Raw genomic sequence first — 18340 nt, 5'->3', positions numbered from 1 at the left:
CCCAAACAGTGGTTTACCCCCACATATGGGGTATCGTCGTACTCAGGACAAATTGCACAACAACTTTTGTGCTCTAATTTCTTCTCTTACCCTTGGGGAAATAAAAAAATGGGGGCGAAAAGATCATTTTTGTGAAAAAATATGATTTTTTATTTTTACGGCTCTGCATTATAAACTTCTGTGAAGCACTTGTTGGGTCAAAGTGCTCACCACACATCTCGATAAGTTCCTTAGGGGGTCTACTTTCCAAAATGGTGTCACTTGTGGGGGGTTTCAATGTTTAGGCACATCAGGAGCTCTCCAAACGCAACATGACATCCCATTTCAATTCCAGTCAATTTTGCATTGAAAAGTCAAATGGCGCTCCTTCCCTTCCGAGCTCTGCTCTGCGCCCAAACAATGGTTTACACCCACATATGGGGTATCAGCGTACTCAGGACAAATTGCACAACAATTTTTGGGGTCCAATTTCTTCTCTTACCCTTGGAAAAATAAAAAATTGGGGGCGAAAATATCATTTTTGTGAAAAAATATGATTTTTTATTTTTACCGCTCTGCATTATAAACTTCTGTGAAGCACTTGTTGGGTCAAAGTGCTCACCACACATCTAGATAAGTTCCTTAGGGGGTCTACTTTCCAAAATGGTGTCACTTGTGGGGGGTTTCAATGTTTAGGCACATCAGGGGCTCTCCAAATGCAACATGGCGTCCCATCTCAATTCCAGTCAATTTTGCATTGAAAAGTCAAATGGCGCTCCTTTCCTTCCGAGCTCTGCCATGCGCCCAAACAGTGGATTACCCCCACATATGGGGTATCAGCATACTCAGGACAAATTGTACAACAAATTTTGGGGTCTATTTTCTCCTGTTACCCTTGGTAAAATAAAACAAATTGGATCTGAAATACATTTTGTGTGAAAAAAAGTTAAATGTTCATTTTTATTTAAACATTCCAAAAATTCCTGTGAAACACCTGAAGGGTTAATAAACTTCTTGAAAGTGGTTTTGAGTACCTTGAGGGGTGCAGTTTTTAGAATGGTGTCACACTTGGGTATTTTCTATCATATAGACCCCTCAAAATGACTTCAAATGAGATGTGGTCCCTAAAAAAAAATGGTGTTGTAAAAATGAGAAATTGCTGGTCAACTTTTAACCCTTATAACTCCGTCACAAAAAAAAATTTTGGTTCCAAAATTGTGCTGATGTAAAGTAGACATGTGGTAAATGTTACTTATTAAGTATTTTGCGTGACATATGTCTGTGATTTAAGGGCATAAAAATTAAAAGTTGGAAAATTGCGAAATTTTCAAAATTTTCGCCAAATATTCGTTTTTTTCACAAATAAACGCAACTTATATCGAAGAAATTTTACCACTATCATGAAGTACGATATGTCACGAGAAAACAATGTCAGAATCGCCAAGATCCGTTGAAGCGTTCCAGAGTTATAACCTCATAAAGGGACAGTGGTCAGAATTGTAAAAATTGGCCCGGTCATTAACGTGCAAACCACCCTTGGGGGTGAAAGGGTTAAAAATGCGGAATTGCAGGGGATTCCGCACACCTGGGAGTCCATTGATCTGCTTACTTCCTGCACGGGGCTGTGCACACCATGCGGGAAGTAAGCAGATTATGTGCGGTTGGTACCCAGGGTGGAGGAGAGGAGACTCTCCTCCACGCACTGGGCACCATATAAGTGGTCAAAAAATAAGAAATAAAATAAAAAATAGTCCTATACTCACCCTCGATGTCCCGCGCAGTGTTCCCGCCTCACCGCTGCACGCTGCCGTTCGGTTCCTGTAGCTGGTGTGCGGCGAAGGACCTTGCCGATGACGTCACTGTCCTGTGATTGGTCGTGAGCGGTCATGTGACCGCGACGTCACGGAAGGCCCTGTGCGCACAGACCAGCTATAGGAAGACGAACGGACGCCGCTGATGAGATGTCTGGGTGAGTATAAGCATTTTTTTATTTTTTTTATTATTTTTAAACATTCTATCTTTTACTATAGATGCTGCATAAGCTGCATCTATAGTAAAAAGTTGGTCACACTTGTCAAACAGTATGTTTGACAAGTGTGACCAACTTGTCAGTCATCGCTTGGAAAACTTTAGCATTCTGCAAGCTAATTACGCTTGCAGAATGCTAAAAAAACGCGAAAAAAATGGAAAAAAAAACGCAAAAAAAAAAAATGCGGATTTCTTGCAGAAAATTTCCGGTTTTCTTCAGGAAATTTCTGCAAGAAATCCGCAACGTGTGCACATGGCCTAAGGCCATAGTATTTTCTTCCATCAGAGAGATTCGGGCCAATTATTCTAATCACACTCTGATTATAGTTTGGTCAGAATGCGTAGTGTGAGGTGATTTTTATTTATTTTTTTTTATTTATTTATTTTTTTTAAGTTGAAAAATAATTTCTCCATTGTTTTTTGTCCGTGAAAGTCAGACCGCACGCAGATGTCATCCGAGTGCAGTCCGATTTTTTTTCTAAGGACTCATTGACTTGCATGGCCAAGTGTGAACCAATAACTAGATCAAACTCGGGCATTCTGTGCCAGAGGAAAAAATGACGTGCACAGCCCCATAGACGAACATTGGTCCGAGTGCAATCTGATGTTGTGTCAGTTCGCTCTGGAACAGAAAATACTGTCGTCCCCACCTGCCCTATCACAGATAAACCTCCCCATTCTGTCAATTGCTGCAGGTTCCAGCCATCGGATTCCCTACCGATAAAAATAAATAGGGATACTGACAGGCCATAACTTGTTTTCACCGGATCAGCCCTTTAGCACCAACTTTCGCTATACAGTTGATCAAAGGGGCTACAACCTATAACATGAAAGTACAACCCTTGCTAGGTTTGCCTCATCCAGTTATTGTACTATCGCCGCTCTCTATTTTGCCGCTCTTGCTGGTAATTTATAACGACCACTGATCCTATTTCCGGGCCTAGTGGAGGAAAACATAAAAGCATTCTATTGTGAAGAAATTATAGAGATAGCAGATACCTGTAATATTGCTCCCGTTGTGTAAGGAAGTTGTTTTTTTTTTTTTTTTGCTACGTAGTCAGCAAAATAAAAGGCAGAAACAGGAAAGAAAAATGCGTGAACTGCTGACAAAAAGACAGTGGGAGGTCAGGAAGGCATTACGACAAAATTGCTTTAAATTAGAAATCTCTGCAATTACATGATTAGGTGGGCACAGATCTGCCTCGTATAAGGGGCCAACTGTAATGCTTACACAGGCAGCAATATTAAAGGGCAGACCGTGGAGAGGAAAAAAAAAAAAAAAAAAAAAAAACTCATTTATGCAGAGAAGTAAATCAGAGCTGAATTGCAGTACCCTAGATTGGCCTTTACACAGTGTGTGGCGCTGTGATGTTTCTACATGAAAAAAAAAGTATTTCTACCAGAACATGGACCTACTAACAGCTGATCAGAGGCGTGCAGGGTGTTGAACCCCCACCAGTCTGTTTTCCCAATCACTGAGCTGTATGAACGCAATTTTTTTTCTGCAGGACAAATGGTTTTCATTGGTATTATATGGCACTGGGTTTTTAATTTTTAATAGTAAAAGTTATTAATGGCCTAATGTTAATATTCTGGTACATTGCCAATAGCCATAAAGGTTCCCTGGATATTAATATCAGCTCTCGGCTGTTTGCTTAGCATTTACTGATTCTTATAGGGGATATCCCCCCAAAAAATGACATAAGGGTCCCCCCTACATTTACTAACCAGCAAAGGCTAAACAGACAGCTGCGGGCTGATATTAATAGCTTAGGAAGCAGCCACGCATATTGGCCCTATCCCAGACTACAAACATCATCCTTCAGTCTCCCCAGAAATGTTGCATCCATTAGACTCTCTTCCCACTTGCCGTGGTGCGGTGGCAAGCGGTGTAATAGTTGTGGGGTTGATGTCAGCTGTTTTATGTCCGCTGACATCAAACCCAGGGGTTAGTAATGGAGACCACCGGTTACAGGCAGTGGTTCTCATGCTCAGCTCAGGGTGTTTCACCTGGCATAGTGGTGGTCGCATCACTGACATGATCGCTCACCAATATATCTGGATCGTTGTGGAACATGGACATTAATGGATTATCAGTGGAAAGGTGAGTATAACTTTGCTTTTTAATTTTATTTTTTGGTGAATAAATGGGTAAAAAAGTTCAGGGAGTGTTTATTTTAATTAAAGGACTTTACACTGTCTTTGTCTTTATTAAATTTGACTATAGAGTTAGTAATGGGGGTGTCTTGTAGACGCCTCTCCATTACCAACAGTGGCTCAGTGGTTAGCACTGCAGCCTTGCAGCGCAGGAGTCCTGGGTTCAAATCCCACCAAGGACAACATCTGCAAGGAGTTTGTATGTTCTCCCCGTGTTTGCGTAGGTTTCCTCCGGGTACTTCGGTTTCCTCCCACATTCCAAAGACATACTGATAGGGAATTTAGATTGTGAGCCCCATTGGGGACAGCGATGATAATGTGTGCAAACTGTAAAGCGCAGCGGAATATGTTAGCGCTATATAAAATAAAGATTATAAAAAATAAAGATTACTACTAACCCATGGGCTTGATGTCAGCAAACATAAAACAGCTGACATCAACCCACAATTATTATCCCACTTTCTCCACCAGGGCAAGTGAGAAGAGTGAGGCTAAGCGCCAGATTTTGCACATTCAATGGATGCATCATTTCTGGGGTGGGTGAAAGCTGATGTTAGTCTGGGAGGGGGGCCAATACATTTATTGCCTTCCTATAGATCAAAAGCCCAATTGCTGAGGGGATTTATAAAGATATTTCTGCACTTTGTATTTGATTTCTATGTGACAAACATATCTAAACTGCAGGGGGTACACAGAAATCATGCCCTATAGCAGGGCCGGCTGCAGGTTTTCCTGGGCCCCAGCAAAAGAGTCTCAGTGGGCATGTCATGAACCAGGGTTGTTTGGTTGGCCCCGGTTCTTTTCTGAAGGGGATTTATATCCCACTTCCCAGTTCCAGTTTGGAACTCGCAGCTCTCTGGCACCCCCTTACCCTCAGGTCAGTCAGGGAACTACACCTAGGATAATTAGTCGCCAGAAAGGCTGCCTGCCATGTACTGGCTGTGGGGCACACACTGCAGTGAGGATAATATAATTATTCCCAGCCGCAGCCGAGCAATACACTATGAAAACCCTGTTCCATCACTGCCAGCGTTACCCACCAGCGCAAGACGCTTCCACTGCCACCAGCTCCTGTTCCTTAATTAATAATGGCTCAGGGGCCAACCCAATTAGTAGTGTAATTTACTTCAGAGGACGTGAAAGTACGTTATAGAGCAAGGAGAAACGAAGCTAGTAATCTTATATATTTTATACCAAAAGGTAGGCAGGCAGTGTTTACCTAAACTGTAAAGAGATATTATGAAATGAGACAATTATGTATGTACAGACAATTACAAAATAAAAAGGATTAAAGGAAGAAAATAGACTTACAGTTCACTCATATCATGGCTGACCATGCGGCTGGGAGGGGAGCATATGTCCCAATGCATCACAAATGTGTCTCAGCTAGTTCCCTGGACAAAGGCTCAAGCAAAATGAGGTCTCACTGTCTTAAACCCCTGGTCGTGACATCACTGAGTGGGCAGAGTTATGGAATGCACTCCTACTTTCTCAGAGGGACTCGGTTATGGAACATTCATATCCGCAGTAGCTCCAGGATGCAACCTCGTATAGCGACGATGGAATTACCATTGATCTGGTTTTGAGATTAGCATTCTATTAAGACCAAACATGACCTGGCTATGCAACGCGGGTAAGCAGTAATTCGTTTCTCAGATACCAATGGTATGGGAAATTAGACAACGCACTGGGTGATGGCCTGGCCAATGCAGAGGCCAAAAATGTATTTGTCCTGCTTCCAGACCTAAGCTGCGCAATTATATATCATGCAATCCTTATAAGAACAAAATGATGAGGGCACTCACCGGTCTTCAGTAAAATCACTTCTTTATTAACAACGATACATCCAGAATAAAGTTATGGCCGGGGGAGAGAGAGAGCCGAAGCTCGTGTGAGCAGAGGAGGACGACGGCCGTTTCGCGCTTGTCCTGCGCTTCTACGGCTCTCTCTCCCCCGGCCATAACTTTATTCTGGATGTATCGTTGTTAATAAAGAAGTGATTTTACTGAAGACCGGTGAGTGCCCTCATCATTTTGTTGTTATAAGGATTGCATGGATTAAAGACTTTTCTATGAAGGAGCACCAGAGGTCACATGTTATGGCGCATTAAGGAGTTACGTCTGCTATCCCCACAAAGAGTTCTGGTTCAAGCTGGATTACGGGTCAGTGCCGCTCAGTTTTTTTGCTTTTGTGTGGCAATTATATATCAGTTTAAGAGAACAAAGAGAATGCCCCCCCGACCATGCGCTTTGCACAAAGCCGAGTATGCCTGCTCACAGCACACTGGTTTCACATTACAGCTACATGCAGGGGGAGGAGAGAGCAGTTAAAAGAAGAGCTTTCTAGGCAGTGTGATAGGCATCGCTGTCCCCAATGGGGCTCACAATCTAAATTCCCCATCTGTATGTCTTTGGAATGTGGGCGGAAACCGGAGAACCCGGGGGAAACCCATACAAACCACTTGCAGATTTTGTCCTTGATGGGATTTGAACCCAGGACCCCAGTGCTGCAAGGCTGCAGTGCTAACCACTGAGTCACCGTGCTGCATAATATATTTCTAGATACAGTTTCATGGGCCACATATATTGCTTCATACAGTATAATGGGAACCACATAGTGCTTCATGCGGTATTATGGGCACCACACAGTGCTTCATCTAATATATAATTGGCTAGAATACTACTTCCTGCAATTTGTGCCAACTTCCGTGGCTTTGTCCGGAGCTAATGTCCGGAGATAATGTCCGGAGATAATGTCCGGAGATAATGTCCGGAGATAATGTCCGGAGATAAGTGACGTCACCAGTGTCCTACACCCAGGCAGAGCACAGGGGACCCAGGCAGCATATGGGGCCCCAGGCAGCGCACAGTGGCCCCAGGCAGAGCACAGGGGCCCCAGGCAGCATATGGGGCCCCAGGCAGAGCACAGTGGTCCCAGGCAGAGCACAGGGGCCCCAGGCAGCCTATGGGGCCCCAGGCAGAGCACAGTGGCCCCAGGCAGAGCACAGGGGCCCCAGGCAGCATATGGGGCCCCAGGCAGAGCAGTGGCCCCAGGCAGAGCACAGGGGCCCCAGGCAGAGCACAGGGGCCCCAGGCAGCATATGGGGCCCCAGGCAGAGCACAGTGGCCCCAGGCAGAGCACAGGGGCCCCAGGCAGAGCACAGGGGCCCCAGGCAGAGCACAGGGGCCCCAGGCAGCATATGGGGCCCCAGGCAGAGCACAGGGGCCCCAGGCAGCATATGGGGCCCCATGCAGAGCACAGGGGCCCCAGGCAGCATATGTAGCCCCAGGCAAAGCACAGGGCCCCAGGCAGCATATGGGGCCCCAGGCAGAGCACAGTGGCCCCAGGCAGAGCACAGGGGCCCCAGGCAGAGCACAGGGGCCCCAGGCAGAGCACAGTGGCCCCAGGCAGCATATGGGGCCCCAGGCAGAGCACAGTGGCCCCAGGCAGAGCACAGGGGCCCCAGGCAGAGCACAGTGGCCCCAGGCAGAACATGGGGCCCCAGGCAGAGCACAGGGGCCCCAGGCAGCTTATGGGGCCCCAGGCAGAGCACAGTGGTCCCAGGTAGAGCACAGGGGCCCCAGGCAGCCTATGGGGCCCCAGGCAGAGCACAGGGGCCCCAGGCAGCATATGGGGCCCCAGGCAGAGCACATGGGCCCCAGGCAGCATATGGGGCCCCAGGCAGAGCACAGTGGCCCCAGGCAGAGCACAGTGGCCCCAGGCAGAGCACAGGGGCCCCAGGCAGAACATGGGGCCCCAGGCAGAGCACAGGGGCCCCAGGCAGAGCACAGGGGCCCCAGGAAGCATATGGGGCCCCAGGCAGAGCACAGGGGCCCCAGGCAGCATATGGGGCCCCAGGCAGAGCACAGCGATATTTTGGACCACTGTGCGGTGTTTCAGACCCCCTGTGTGATGTCTGGGGCCCTGTTCTTAAGTATATTAAAGATTAAAGTAACGTATATTAAAGTATATTATAGATCAAATTTGACACGTTTATGAGCACCATTGAGTGATATACTCAAGAATGACATAATTTTTCAACATTTTATGGTTTCAAACTGTAAACACTCAGAGTTTTTTTTACTTCAACCAGAAAACCTTAACGGTTCATAAAAAACTTGACTGTTCAGGATATGATAAAAGTCATAGTATTCTTAATCTTTAACTTATAAAGATACCTTTACATGGGGTGATTATTGGTTCCAGAGAGGCTTTCGGCCGATAATCGTACACATGACTGGTGACAGGACAATACAATATAAACGTTCAAAGGTAAACACTGATAACATTAAAATCTAATATATAATTGCCTAGAATACTACTTCCGGCAATTTGTGCCAACTTCCGTGGCTTTGTCCGGAGATAATGTCCGGAGATAACTGACGTCACCAGCGTCCTACACCCGCTCAGGGTGGACAAAGATATATGCCTTCGTGGTGCGCGGCACTTTTCTGATTGGTTGCCGCCTGCCGCGAGCGACCAATCAGAAATGTGCCGTACTGTCAAGAATTGTCAAGAGCTGGTGAGTGCAGCCATTTTTTGTTCTTTCTTACTATTATTTATTAATTGTATTATTCTTACATTTGAATAAATAAAGTATATATGGATTCTAGACTCCCGATTCTTTAGAATCGGGCTGCCATCTAGTACAGTATAATGGGCTTCATATATTTCTAGATACAGTATAATGGGAAAGAAATAAAGAAAATTCCAGCTCCACAAAAATCCAAAAACTCTTCTTTATTGGTGTGAATAGAAAACACTCCAGTCGGTGAATTAAAATGCCATGGTAGTAGATAAAGCAACTAGTTTCAGGCAGTGAAACCCTTAATCCTGTTACCGTAAAACAGGAAAGGTTGGAACATATATAGGGCAGAATCCTGTTTTCACATTGGATGCCAAATTAAAAATCAGATTAACCCCTTCACTTGCAAGGCATATTGTACATTATCCACATGCATGCCACTTGACAAATGGAAGGGTTTTTAATATTAGAGTTAGGACTGTCACAATTGAAGTGGTGAAATGGCTTTTGCATGCAAAAAGAACTGTTACCCAAGTATGCTATATTATTTTCATGCACTATGCCATTTATTTATTCACTACAGGATATTTAATCATTATGTTTCTGTCTTTGTTTTTCTCTGTTCATTGGACTGTGTGAACGTGCGCTTACACGCTGCATGCACACCAGTTTATATCCCAGCTCATAGCTTTTAGGCTTTATTCAGCAGAAATTGGTGGAGAAATTTTGGTGCCATTGTTACCCATTTCTCCTTGTGAAAATCTTCATGCAATGGATGAAAAAGGTTGAATACATCTGATCTCCATAACAATAGGTCATTAAGATGAAAGTGTAAAGAATGATGGCAACAGAAACCCAATAATAGGGAACAGCAGGAAAACTCCTGCCCTAGCAAATCTGTAGTAGATTAAATGGCCAGGTCATTCTAATATCCTGCTGAATAATTACTGAGACATCCACTTACAGGGTCAAACAGTGGTAAAGCATGTCAGTAACCGGCACAGTTACTCCACCAACTCATCGTGAAGCGTCCATTACAGAAGCTGCAGGGCCCACGTCCACATTCACTACAGAAAATCACATTTCTTCTCCTGCTTGTGGTGCAATAAAGAGATTGACTACGCTTTTTTTTATTGATGGACTATCATTAGGATAGGCTGTAGCTACTATACATATGGCGAAACTATACATGTAACATACTATAAATATACACACACGTGTTCCGGGCAGCACCCGAAAACTTCCTGGCATCAGTAACAGCTGATCGGTGGCGGTATACCGGTTGTCACACCCCCTCCGATCACACATTGAGGATAAGCCATCGATAAAAAATTAGTGGCCAACAAACCACTTTGAGTTGGCTATACATGGGTATGGAGGTGACAAATCATTCCTGTAGAGGAAAGAAGGATTGATCTTTCTTGGCGTTCAATATGGGGGTGACTAGAGATGGTGGCGGCTCTTCATGTATCGACAAAAGAAGGATTTGGATTTTGGAGTTCAGCTACGATAAGCCGCAGTCACATTAGTTTAGCTGCTACTTACTAACCTCTTCAAGAAAAACACGCGCTAAATTTTAACTTTTAATGTACATTTAGATATTAAAATCAGAAAAAGAACCCAATATTACAGGGAATTAAAGGGAACCTGTCACCTGAATTTGGCGGGACCGGTTTTGGGTCATATGGGCGGGGTTTTCGGGTGTTTGATTCACCCTTTCCTTACCCGCTGGCTGCATGCTGGCCGTAATATTGGATTGAAGTTCATTCGCTGTCCTCTGGAGTACACGCCTGCGCAAGGCGCGTACTCCGGAGGACAGAGAATGAACTTCAATCCAATATTGCGGCCAGCATGCAGCCAGCGGGTAAGGAAAGGGTGAATCAAACACCCGAAAACCCCGCCCATATGACCCAAAACCGGTCCCGTCAAATTCAGGTGACAGGTTCCCTTTAAATACAAACAATGTCACTTATGATCGATATTGTACACGCTAGAAGAAAGCCCCATAATGGACGTAACACTGTTTCCAGTGATTAATTCTGTACAAATACCACAGCAGCAAACAAATAAAATAATTTATGCCCCAAACATGGTGATGAATATTGGGTTTGACCATCTCGCCCTATATGTCCCCGAAGTGTAACCCTACCTACCCACGGAGGTTGGCCCTGCTCACTGACGCCTGACCCAAACAGGTCCTGTCGATTGTATCCTTAATTGATTAATATGATACAAACAACTGAAAAGTTCTAAGCAAACCAATCATAAGAAAACAGTAGTTGCAGCTTCTACCAAGAAATGAGTGTAAGGCCCCATTCAAACATCTATGAATCTTATACGGATGGGATATAATAGGACCACCAGCATTTTTATTTATTTATTTATTTTTTTTATAGTAATGGCCACTTCTATGGAATACAAAAAATGTACTCACCATTCTTATCAGCTCTACGGAAGATCTAGAAAAAAACAAAAAAGCAGAAGACACATTAATTTCCAAAAAAGCCAATGCTGCTTATGGTGACAATGTGTACATTATTTAGGAATATTATACAATGTTCCATGTAGGACAGACAAGACCAGATACAATATGTGTCATACGTGTTGTACTTGGTTATTAGTAGGCCTGAGCTGAATTACATCCCTCCCCCCTCCACAAGTGTAAAAATGATTCATATAGGAGAATTATGTATTCCATCCAACTCCACGGCAAATGGAGACAGGATTTTAGGCTTAATGTCCCTTTAAATGCATTCCATCAGTCTGTATGGTTAGAAATGCAGGATCCAAACTAATTGCACAGGAAAGCTGATTACATATGTGTGTGGTTTTAAATTGCTTCGGCACCTCATCTTTAATAGCTCGGGATTCACAATTAGTAGCCACAAGCGACCACAACGCTGAATAAGAAAATATTTTTTTTTTTCAAGTCAGCATCTGTTAATATGGTCTCCTAGGATCTACTCCTTGAAGACTTCATGATCATGTCTTAGAAGCAATTTTTGTTCCAATGCACCTAATAAAAAAAAAAAAAAAACAACAAAACACTATCATAACAGTACAATAGATGGAATAAGACTTACATATCACTAATAAATCGTAATTTCCATCAGAGTTACAGGAAAACAGGTTTTACTATCATTTCAGCAGAATGAGCTCAAAATCTGGTGAGATTCTGGTCTTCTCTGCGAGATACCCACTATGAGGATGAGAGATAATTCCATACGGCATCTAAAGGGTAAACTGAGCACAAAGCTCAAATCAACTAGTTTGGACCAAGATGAACTCACCAGTTTGTCCATTTCGCCATGCTGTCGAGTCACTACTTTTCGCATAAATTTGGCAAAAGTTAATCACAAACATATGCCTGTGCATGACATCAAATGGTTAGCAAAACGCAAATCAGGAGATAACTTTTCTCACTGCTCACCTGTAGCCTGAACTGTACTACAAGGAGAATGCTGTTATTTATTAGCCATGTAATATGATGCGTCTGTGTGGTATGCAGCCCAGCTAAAGGAGGAGGACATAGCTGCTTGTAAAAGGTTTTGGCTCACTCAGACGTCAGTGATTTTTTTTGTACAAAAAAGTCATGTTTCATCAGTATTTTTGATCAAAGTTTCACCACTTTCTCATTGATGAAACAAAAAAAAAAAATTGAGGTTTCTCAAACCCCTCCTATCAAACAGTCTGTAAAAGACAGACCACACAAATTCATGGCATCGGAGCGCTTTTTATATTTTCACAGACCTGTAAACAGGGTCTACCTTGGGGTAGGCAAACTAGGCATTTGCCTAGGGCTCCCACTCCCCCAGGAGCCTCCAGCAAGAGACATGATGCTAAAAGTGGAACACCAAGTGGCCGATATGGGCCCGATTTCAGCTCCAACTCCAAGCTTCCCTGTATCAAGCATTCAACTTTATCAGCATCATAGAAGCGGATACAGTTGAAATCAACAATGGAGGAGGGAGCGTCAGGAGACGCGCTCTCTCCCAGAATTACCCCTCTACTACTTTCGCAGCTCGCACGCTGTGCCGAGCATTGGAGCTGCTGAATAAACATGCTGCAGAGACCAGAGCAGCGGGGGAACGAGGAAAGGCGAGTATGTATTTATTTTTAAATCAGGGAGTACGTGGTGACCATAGTAGTACTGGAGGACTATGGGGACTGCATTATACTATATGCTGCTGTATTATACTATATGTACTCTGTGGAGGCTGTGTTATACTCCATCAAGGACTATGGAGAGTACATTATACTATGTGTAGTATATGGAGGCTGCATTATACAATATGGAGGACTTTAGGATGCATAGTACTATATTCAGGACTATGGGGAGTGGATTATGCTGTAAGGCGGACTATGGGCAGTGTATTATACTATATAAAGGACTATGTGGTGCATTATACTATGGGAGTGCATTGTACTATATGGAGGACTATATGGGGTGCATTATACAATATGGAGGACTATAGGATGCATCATACTATATTCAGGACTATGGAGAGTGTATTATACCATATGGAGGACTTTGGGGAGTGAATTAAACTATATGGAAGCCTATTGGATGCATTATATTATTTTGAGGACTATGAGGAGTGTATTATACTATATGAAGGTCTATGGGGAATGCATGGTAGACTAAGTGGAATGCATTAGACTATATGAAGAACTATGAGGTGCATTATACTATATGGAGGACTATGGGGTGCATTACAATAAACGAGCAAAATGCTGCCTATTCGTTGAGTGATTGGATTGTTTATGCCGCCGGAAATGAAAACTGCAGATATGCTGCTGATAACAGGATAGTGACCATTCTGTCCCCATCATTCTTCCTCATACTGTGTAAATAAACAGGAAACAAGTGTCGAACGACTTCAATATTGTTGATCACGCTTGTTTTATGGCCCATGCTCAGTGCATGCAAATACAATGAAAATGTTTCTGTGCGATGGTGAAATACGTGAGCATTTGGGGCCCCACTTTGTCTAAAACTGGCCCATCTGTACAGGTCTAGGGTGCCATCCTCCGCTGCAAGGTGGGAGTAAGAGTGAGGCCGGCGTCACACTAGCGAGTTTTACGGACGAATGAGAGGTGCACAAAATACGGATTGCATACGGTACAATGATTCTCTATGGCCCAGTTCCTATCAGCCGTATTTTATAGATCCGTATTATACGGTCTTGTACGGCCGTAGAAAATCGCAGCATGCTGCATTTGTCACCGTATTGTGCAGAAAAAAAAAAAAAAACCTAATGAAAGTCTATGGGGGCGAGAAAAATACGGATTACACACGGACCAGCAGTGTGACTTGCGAGAAATGCGCAGCGGTGTTCTATAGAAAAGCCGGTAATTCAATTGCCGGCTTTTCCTCTCCTTCACAAACCCGACATGATATGAGACATGGTTTACATACAGTAAACCATCTCATATCCCTTTTTTTTTGCATATTCCACACTACTAATGTTAGTAGTGTGTATGTGCAAAATTTGGGCGCTGTAGCTTGTAAAATAAAGGGTTAAATCACGGAAAAAATTGGCGTGGGCTCCTGCGCAATTTTCTCCACTAGAGTGGTAAAGCCAGTGACTGAGGGCAGATATTAATAGCCTAGAGAGGGTCCATGGTTATTGGCCCACCCTGGCTAAAACATCTGCCCCCCAGCCACCCCAGAAAAGGCACATCTGGAAGATGCGCCTCTTCTGGCACTTGGCCACTCTCTTCCCTCTCCCGTGTAGCGGTGGGATATGGGGTAATGAAGGGTTAATGTCACCTTTCTATTGTAAGGTGACATTAAGCCAGGTTTATAATGGAGAGGCGTCAATTATGACACCTATCCATTATTAATCCAATAGTACGAAATGGTTAATAAAACACACACACTTTATTAAAAAGTATTTTAATGAAATAAAGACAAAGGGTGTTTTAATATTTTATTATACTCTTAATCCATCTGAAGACCCTCGTTCTGTAAAAAAGGAAAAATAAAAAAAATCAACAATATCCCATACCTTCCGTCGTTCAGTCACCTCCCACGGTGTAAATCCATCTGAAGGGGTTAAATCATTTTACACCCAGGAGCCTGCTAATGCAGCTGTGCTCCTGTCTGTAAAATTTTGTGAATGAATGGAGTGCAGGGGAATGTCCTGTAGTTACCTTGAGTCGTGGTGATGTGCCCTCTGCTGGATGTCCTCATATGAATTCGAGTCTGGGAAAAGTTCCCACTAATAAAATATAAATAAATATATACACACACACACACACACACACACACACACACACACACACACACACACACACACACACACATACATACACCAAATAGAAAAAAAGAAGGCAGCACTCCAAGTCTTTTTCAAGGTGAAAAAAGTGTGTAGTTTAATCAACCCACATCTATGTGCGACGTTTCGGCTCACACTGAGCCTTTCTCAAGCACTGTGCTTGTGTGACGCCGGCCTGAGACGAAGTAGGGATAAGTGATCCCCCCGGGCCTTCTATTATATTTGTTGTTTGCCTTTTGTGCATATTTCTAAACAATCAAATTAAAGGTTATATTGTAATAATATGTTACAGTACCACAATTTGTGGTGAATTGATTTCTAGATGGGGTCTACTCAAATACTACAGAAAAATTAGTTTTTCATGCTGTGACAATTCACAAGTCTCAGAGTGCGACTGCAGAAGGAAGCGACGGTCCTCTTTTAAGGCAACCCTCCAGCCTTTGTTTTTTATTCAGTGCTGAAGAGATGTTTTAAATCCAAGTCCCCTGCCCAAAATATCATACAAACCCTCCGGCATCAATGGTTTGCATTTCAATCTTTTATCTGTTGCTGCATTCAAGAGTGATTAGAATTTTAAATCATATGCAATTGAGATGCGAGGTGCTCTGGGCATGACAGAGCACTTGCAAGCAGACTGCCTCCAGAGCTTGTTTCCCCGAAAGTCCCCATGAACGTATACTCAGTCTGGGTGTTGTCCGTGAAAGAAAGGCAGCACACGGACCAGTGTTATTACTCAGTGCGGCAGTGCACATGCGTTCAAATTAATCTGCGTCTGAAGAAAATCGCAGCATGCACTAGTTTCTTCCTTGTCAACCACTGAGCTGCTTATCACAGGAGGGACGGAGTCGGAGCAGAAGGTACACACCAGCTAATCACAGCAATCAATCTCCTAGTGATAAACAACAGCACACAGCCTGATAAGGGACACATTATTGAATTCAGTGTGTTAACCCCTACCTCATGCTGCCCTCAGATTACATAGCAAAACTCTGCTGACATATTCCATTTAAGTGCTATGTAACTCCAAGAGTATTTAACTTCTCATTTGCATATTAATGACAACTCTGATTACTTGGCAATGCAGAAACAGACAGAAGATATAAAAGGTGTCAATAGATTTACATTTCAAAAGACCTGCACGCAAATATAAACAGTTTTGGTAGGGGCGATCTTCCTGACAAATTCCCCCTAAACAATTGTCGGTTGGCTTGTGTATAGCCAGTTGATGGCCATTTAATGGCCAAGATCGCCATGGGTACATGTGCCCTGTAAAGTAGGGTGCAGATGCTGGATGACAAAGCACTTCTGAGGAGTCCTAAACTTTTACAATTATTGGATTTACATAAAAATCCACATTATGTAACAATACTCCCTCGGTCGTCTAGTACCCGCTTTTACTGCAACGTCAATGAATACTGGGGCTGCCGCAGTCTCCAACTTTTCATGGAAAAATTGAAGTTACCGGAATGCAAAATGGTGGAGTTCATTTAAAGCGGGTCTGTCAGCAGGGAACAGATTTTAGTGAGGTGTTGCTGTGTGGAGTTTCCTTACAATGAAGGTTTTATCACCAGCTGTACTACAGCTCATGTGCCTGCTAGTCCGACTCCACCCCACCTGTGATAAGCAGCTCACTGTCAATAGGCAATCTACATACAGAGCCTGGTGTGGGCGGGGCTAGCTTTCTCAGCTCTGCTGCCTTCTGCATCTAAGAACTGATTATATCACGACTCCTCCACCCAGTAAACTAATAAAATACATTGCAGGAATCAGGGTCTCTGTCCCTACATCATGCTGCTCTCCAATTAAGTAGCAAAAACCTGGTGACAGATTCTAATTAAACGCCATCCAAAATTGGGTGCAAATCATTGTGAGGGCAATTATGGGCAGCCCTCAGGGCCAGGCTTATATGTCCTGTATGGGGGCATAATAATGTCGGTAAGGCAGGGGTGGATTAAGGGTAGCCAGGGCCCCGGGCTGTTCAGACACTGTGGGCCCCCCCCGGTCATGTGACGGGGGGAGGTGTCATGTGACGGGGGGGGGGGGGGGGAGGGGGGGTCATATTATACCCGAACCAGATTATTCCAGAAAAATGGCCGGGCCCTACTCTACTGTAACCTATTAAGTATTTGTTAAAATCTGCAATATAATTTAGGTATATTTTGACCAATAATATCACATACAAGGAACAAATACCACCGCGCCATGGCCAGACCACAAATTACAAACACAGTGATCAAATAATATCACATACAAGGAACAAATACCACCGCACCAGGTCAAGACCACATATTACCACCACTTGGTGACCAAATAGCACATTCAAGGGACAAATACCACAACACCATTTCCAGACCACATATTACCACCACATAGTGACTGAATACTACAATACTGATCAGTAGTAATAAAAAAAACAAAAAAACACAATACTATCACCATAAGTGCCAGTATTCACAGGAGATCTGTACTTAGTATGCAGTGTCTGTGTAGAGGTAATACAGAGATCACTGGTGGTATTATACACAGGAGCTCTGTATATGATGTATAGGTAATACAGTGATCACTGGTGACATTGTACACAGGACCCCTGTATATAGTATACAGTGTATAGTGTCAGTGTATAGGTAACACTGACTCACCAGTGACGTCTCTAGGTGAAGTCCTTCATCTTTCATCCAGCACAGACCGCCATCATTTCTTCCAGCCAGGACTCGTTTCTGCAGGAAATAACACAGTTCTCGAGCTCTGCTTGCAGAACACATTACTTAATTTTTCACAACTTCTACATTACACCACATGAAGAAAAAAAGGCGACAGTGTCACTCTACACAGTAACAGGACCGCCCCCCCATTTAAAACAGTATACTCAAAAAATAAAATAAATACATCACTGCAGTAATAATATCCCTTAATTAGCCCCTATGGTAATAATATTCCCCACCCTGGCCCCATGTGTCTCATTCCTGGCTCCTGCCATATGTTCTCCCATCCTGCACTCATGAGTATCCATTCTACCCCATGTGATCTCCCCATCCTGCCCCATGTGTCTCCATCGTATCCATCCTGCCCCATGATCCAATCCTGCCCCATGTCTTTCATTCTGCCCCGTGTCTACATTCTGCCCATGCCTCCAGTCCTGCCCCCAGTGTGTCCAGCAATCTGCCCCAGAATGTCCAGCATATTGCCCCAGTAACCAGCAATCTGCCCCAGTGTGTCCAGCATTGCCCCCAGACAGTGTCTCCAGCAATCTGCCCCAGTGTCTGACTCCAGCATATTGCCCCCAGACAGTGTGTTCAACAATCTGCCCCAGCATGTCCAGCATATTGCCCCAGTGTGTCCAGCATATTACCACCAGTGTGTCCTGCAATCT

At 43.8% G+C, this 18340-nt stretch overlaps 1 protein-coding gene across 2 annotated transcripts in view; it reads right to left on the bottom strand.

Annotated features, from left to right (window-relative positions):
- Window positions 1-18340, bottom strand: part of NECAB2 (N-terminal EF-hand calcium binding protein 2) — a 414952-nt gene that overhangs the window by 375402 nt on the left and 21210 nt on the right. For both annotated transcript variants that reach the window (XM_077288176.1, XM_077288177.1), the window contains exon 2: window positions 11124-11148. In XM_077288176.1, coding sequence (XP_077144291.1) covers window positions 11124-11148 — 25 coding nt within the window. The remainder of the gene's footprint in view (window positions 1-11123; window positions 11149-18340) is intronic.

The sequence above is a fragment of the Ranitomeya variabilis genome, chromosome 2, assembly GCF_051348905.1.
Source record: "Ranitomeya variabilis isolate aRanVar5 chromosome 2, aRanVar5.hap1, whole genome shotgun sequence".
Taxonomy (NCBI): domain Eukaryota; kingdom Metazoa; phylum Chordata; class Amphibia; order Anura; family Dendrobatidae; genus Ranitomeya; species Ranitomeya variabilis.
The sequence above is the reverse complement of the archived record's forward strand: the minus strand, read 5'-3'. Positions and strand labels throughout refer to the sequence as shown.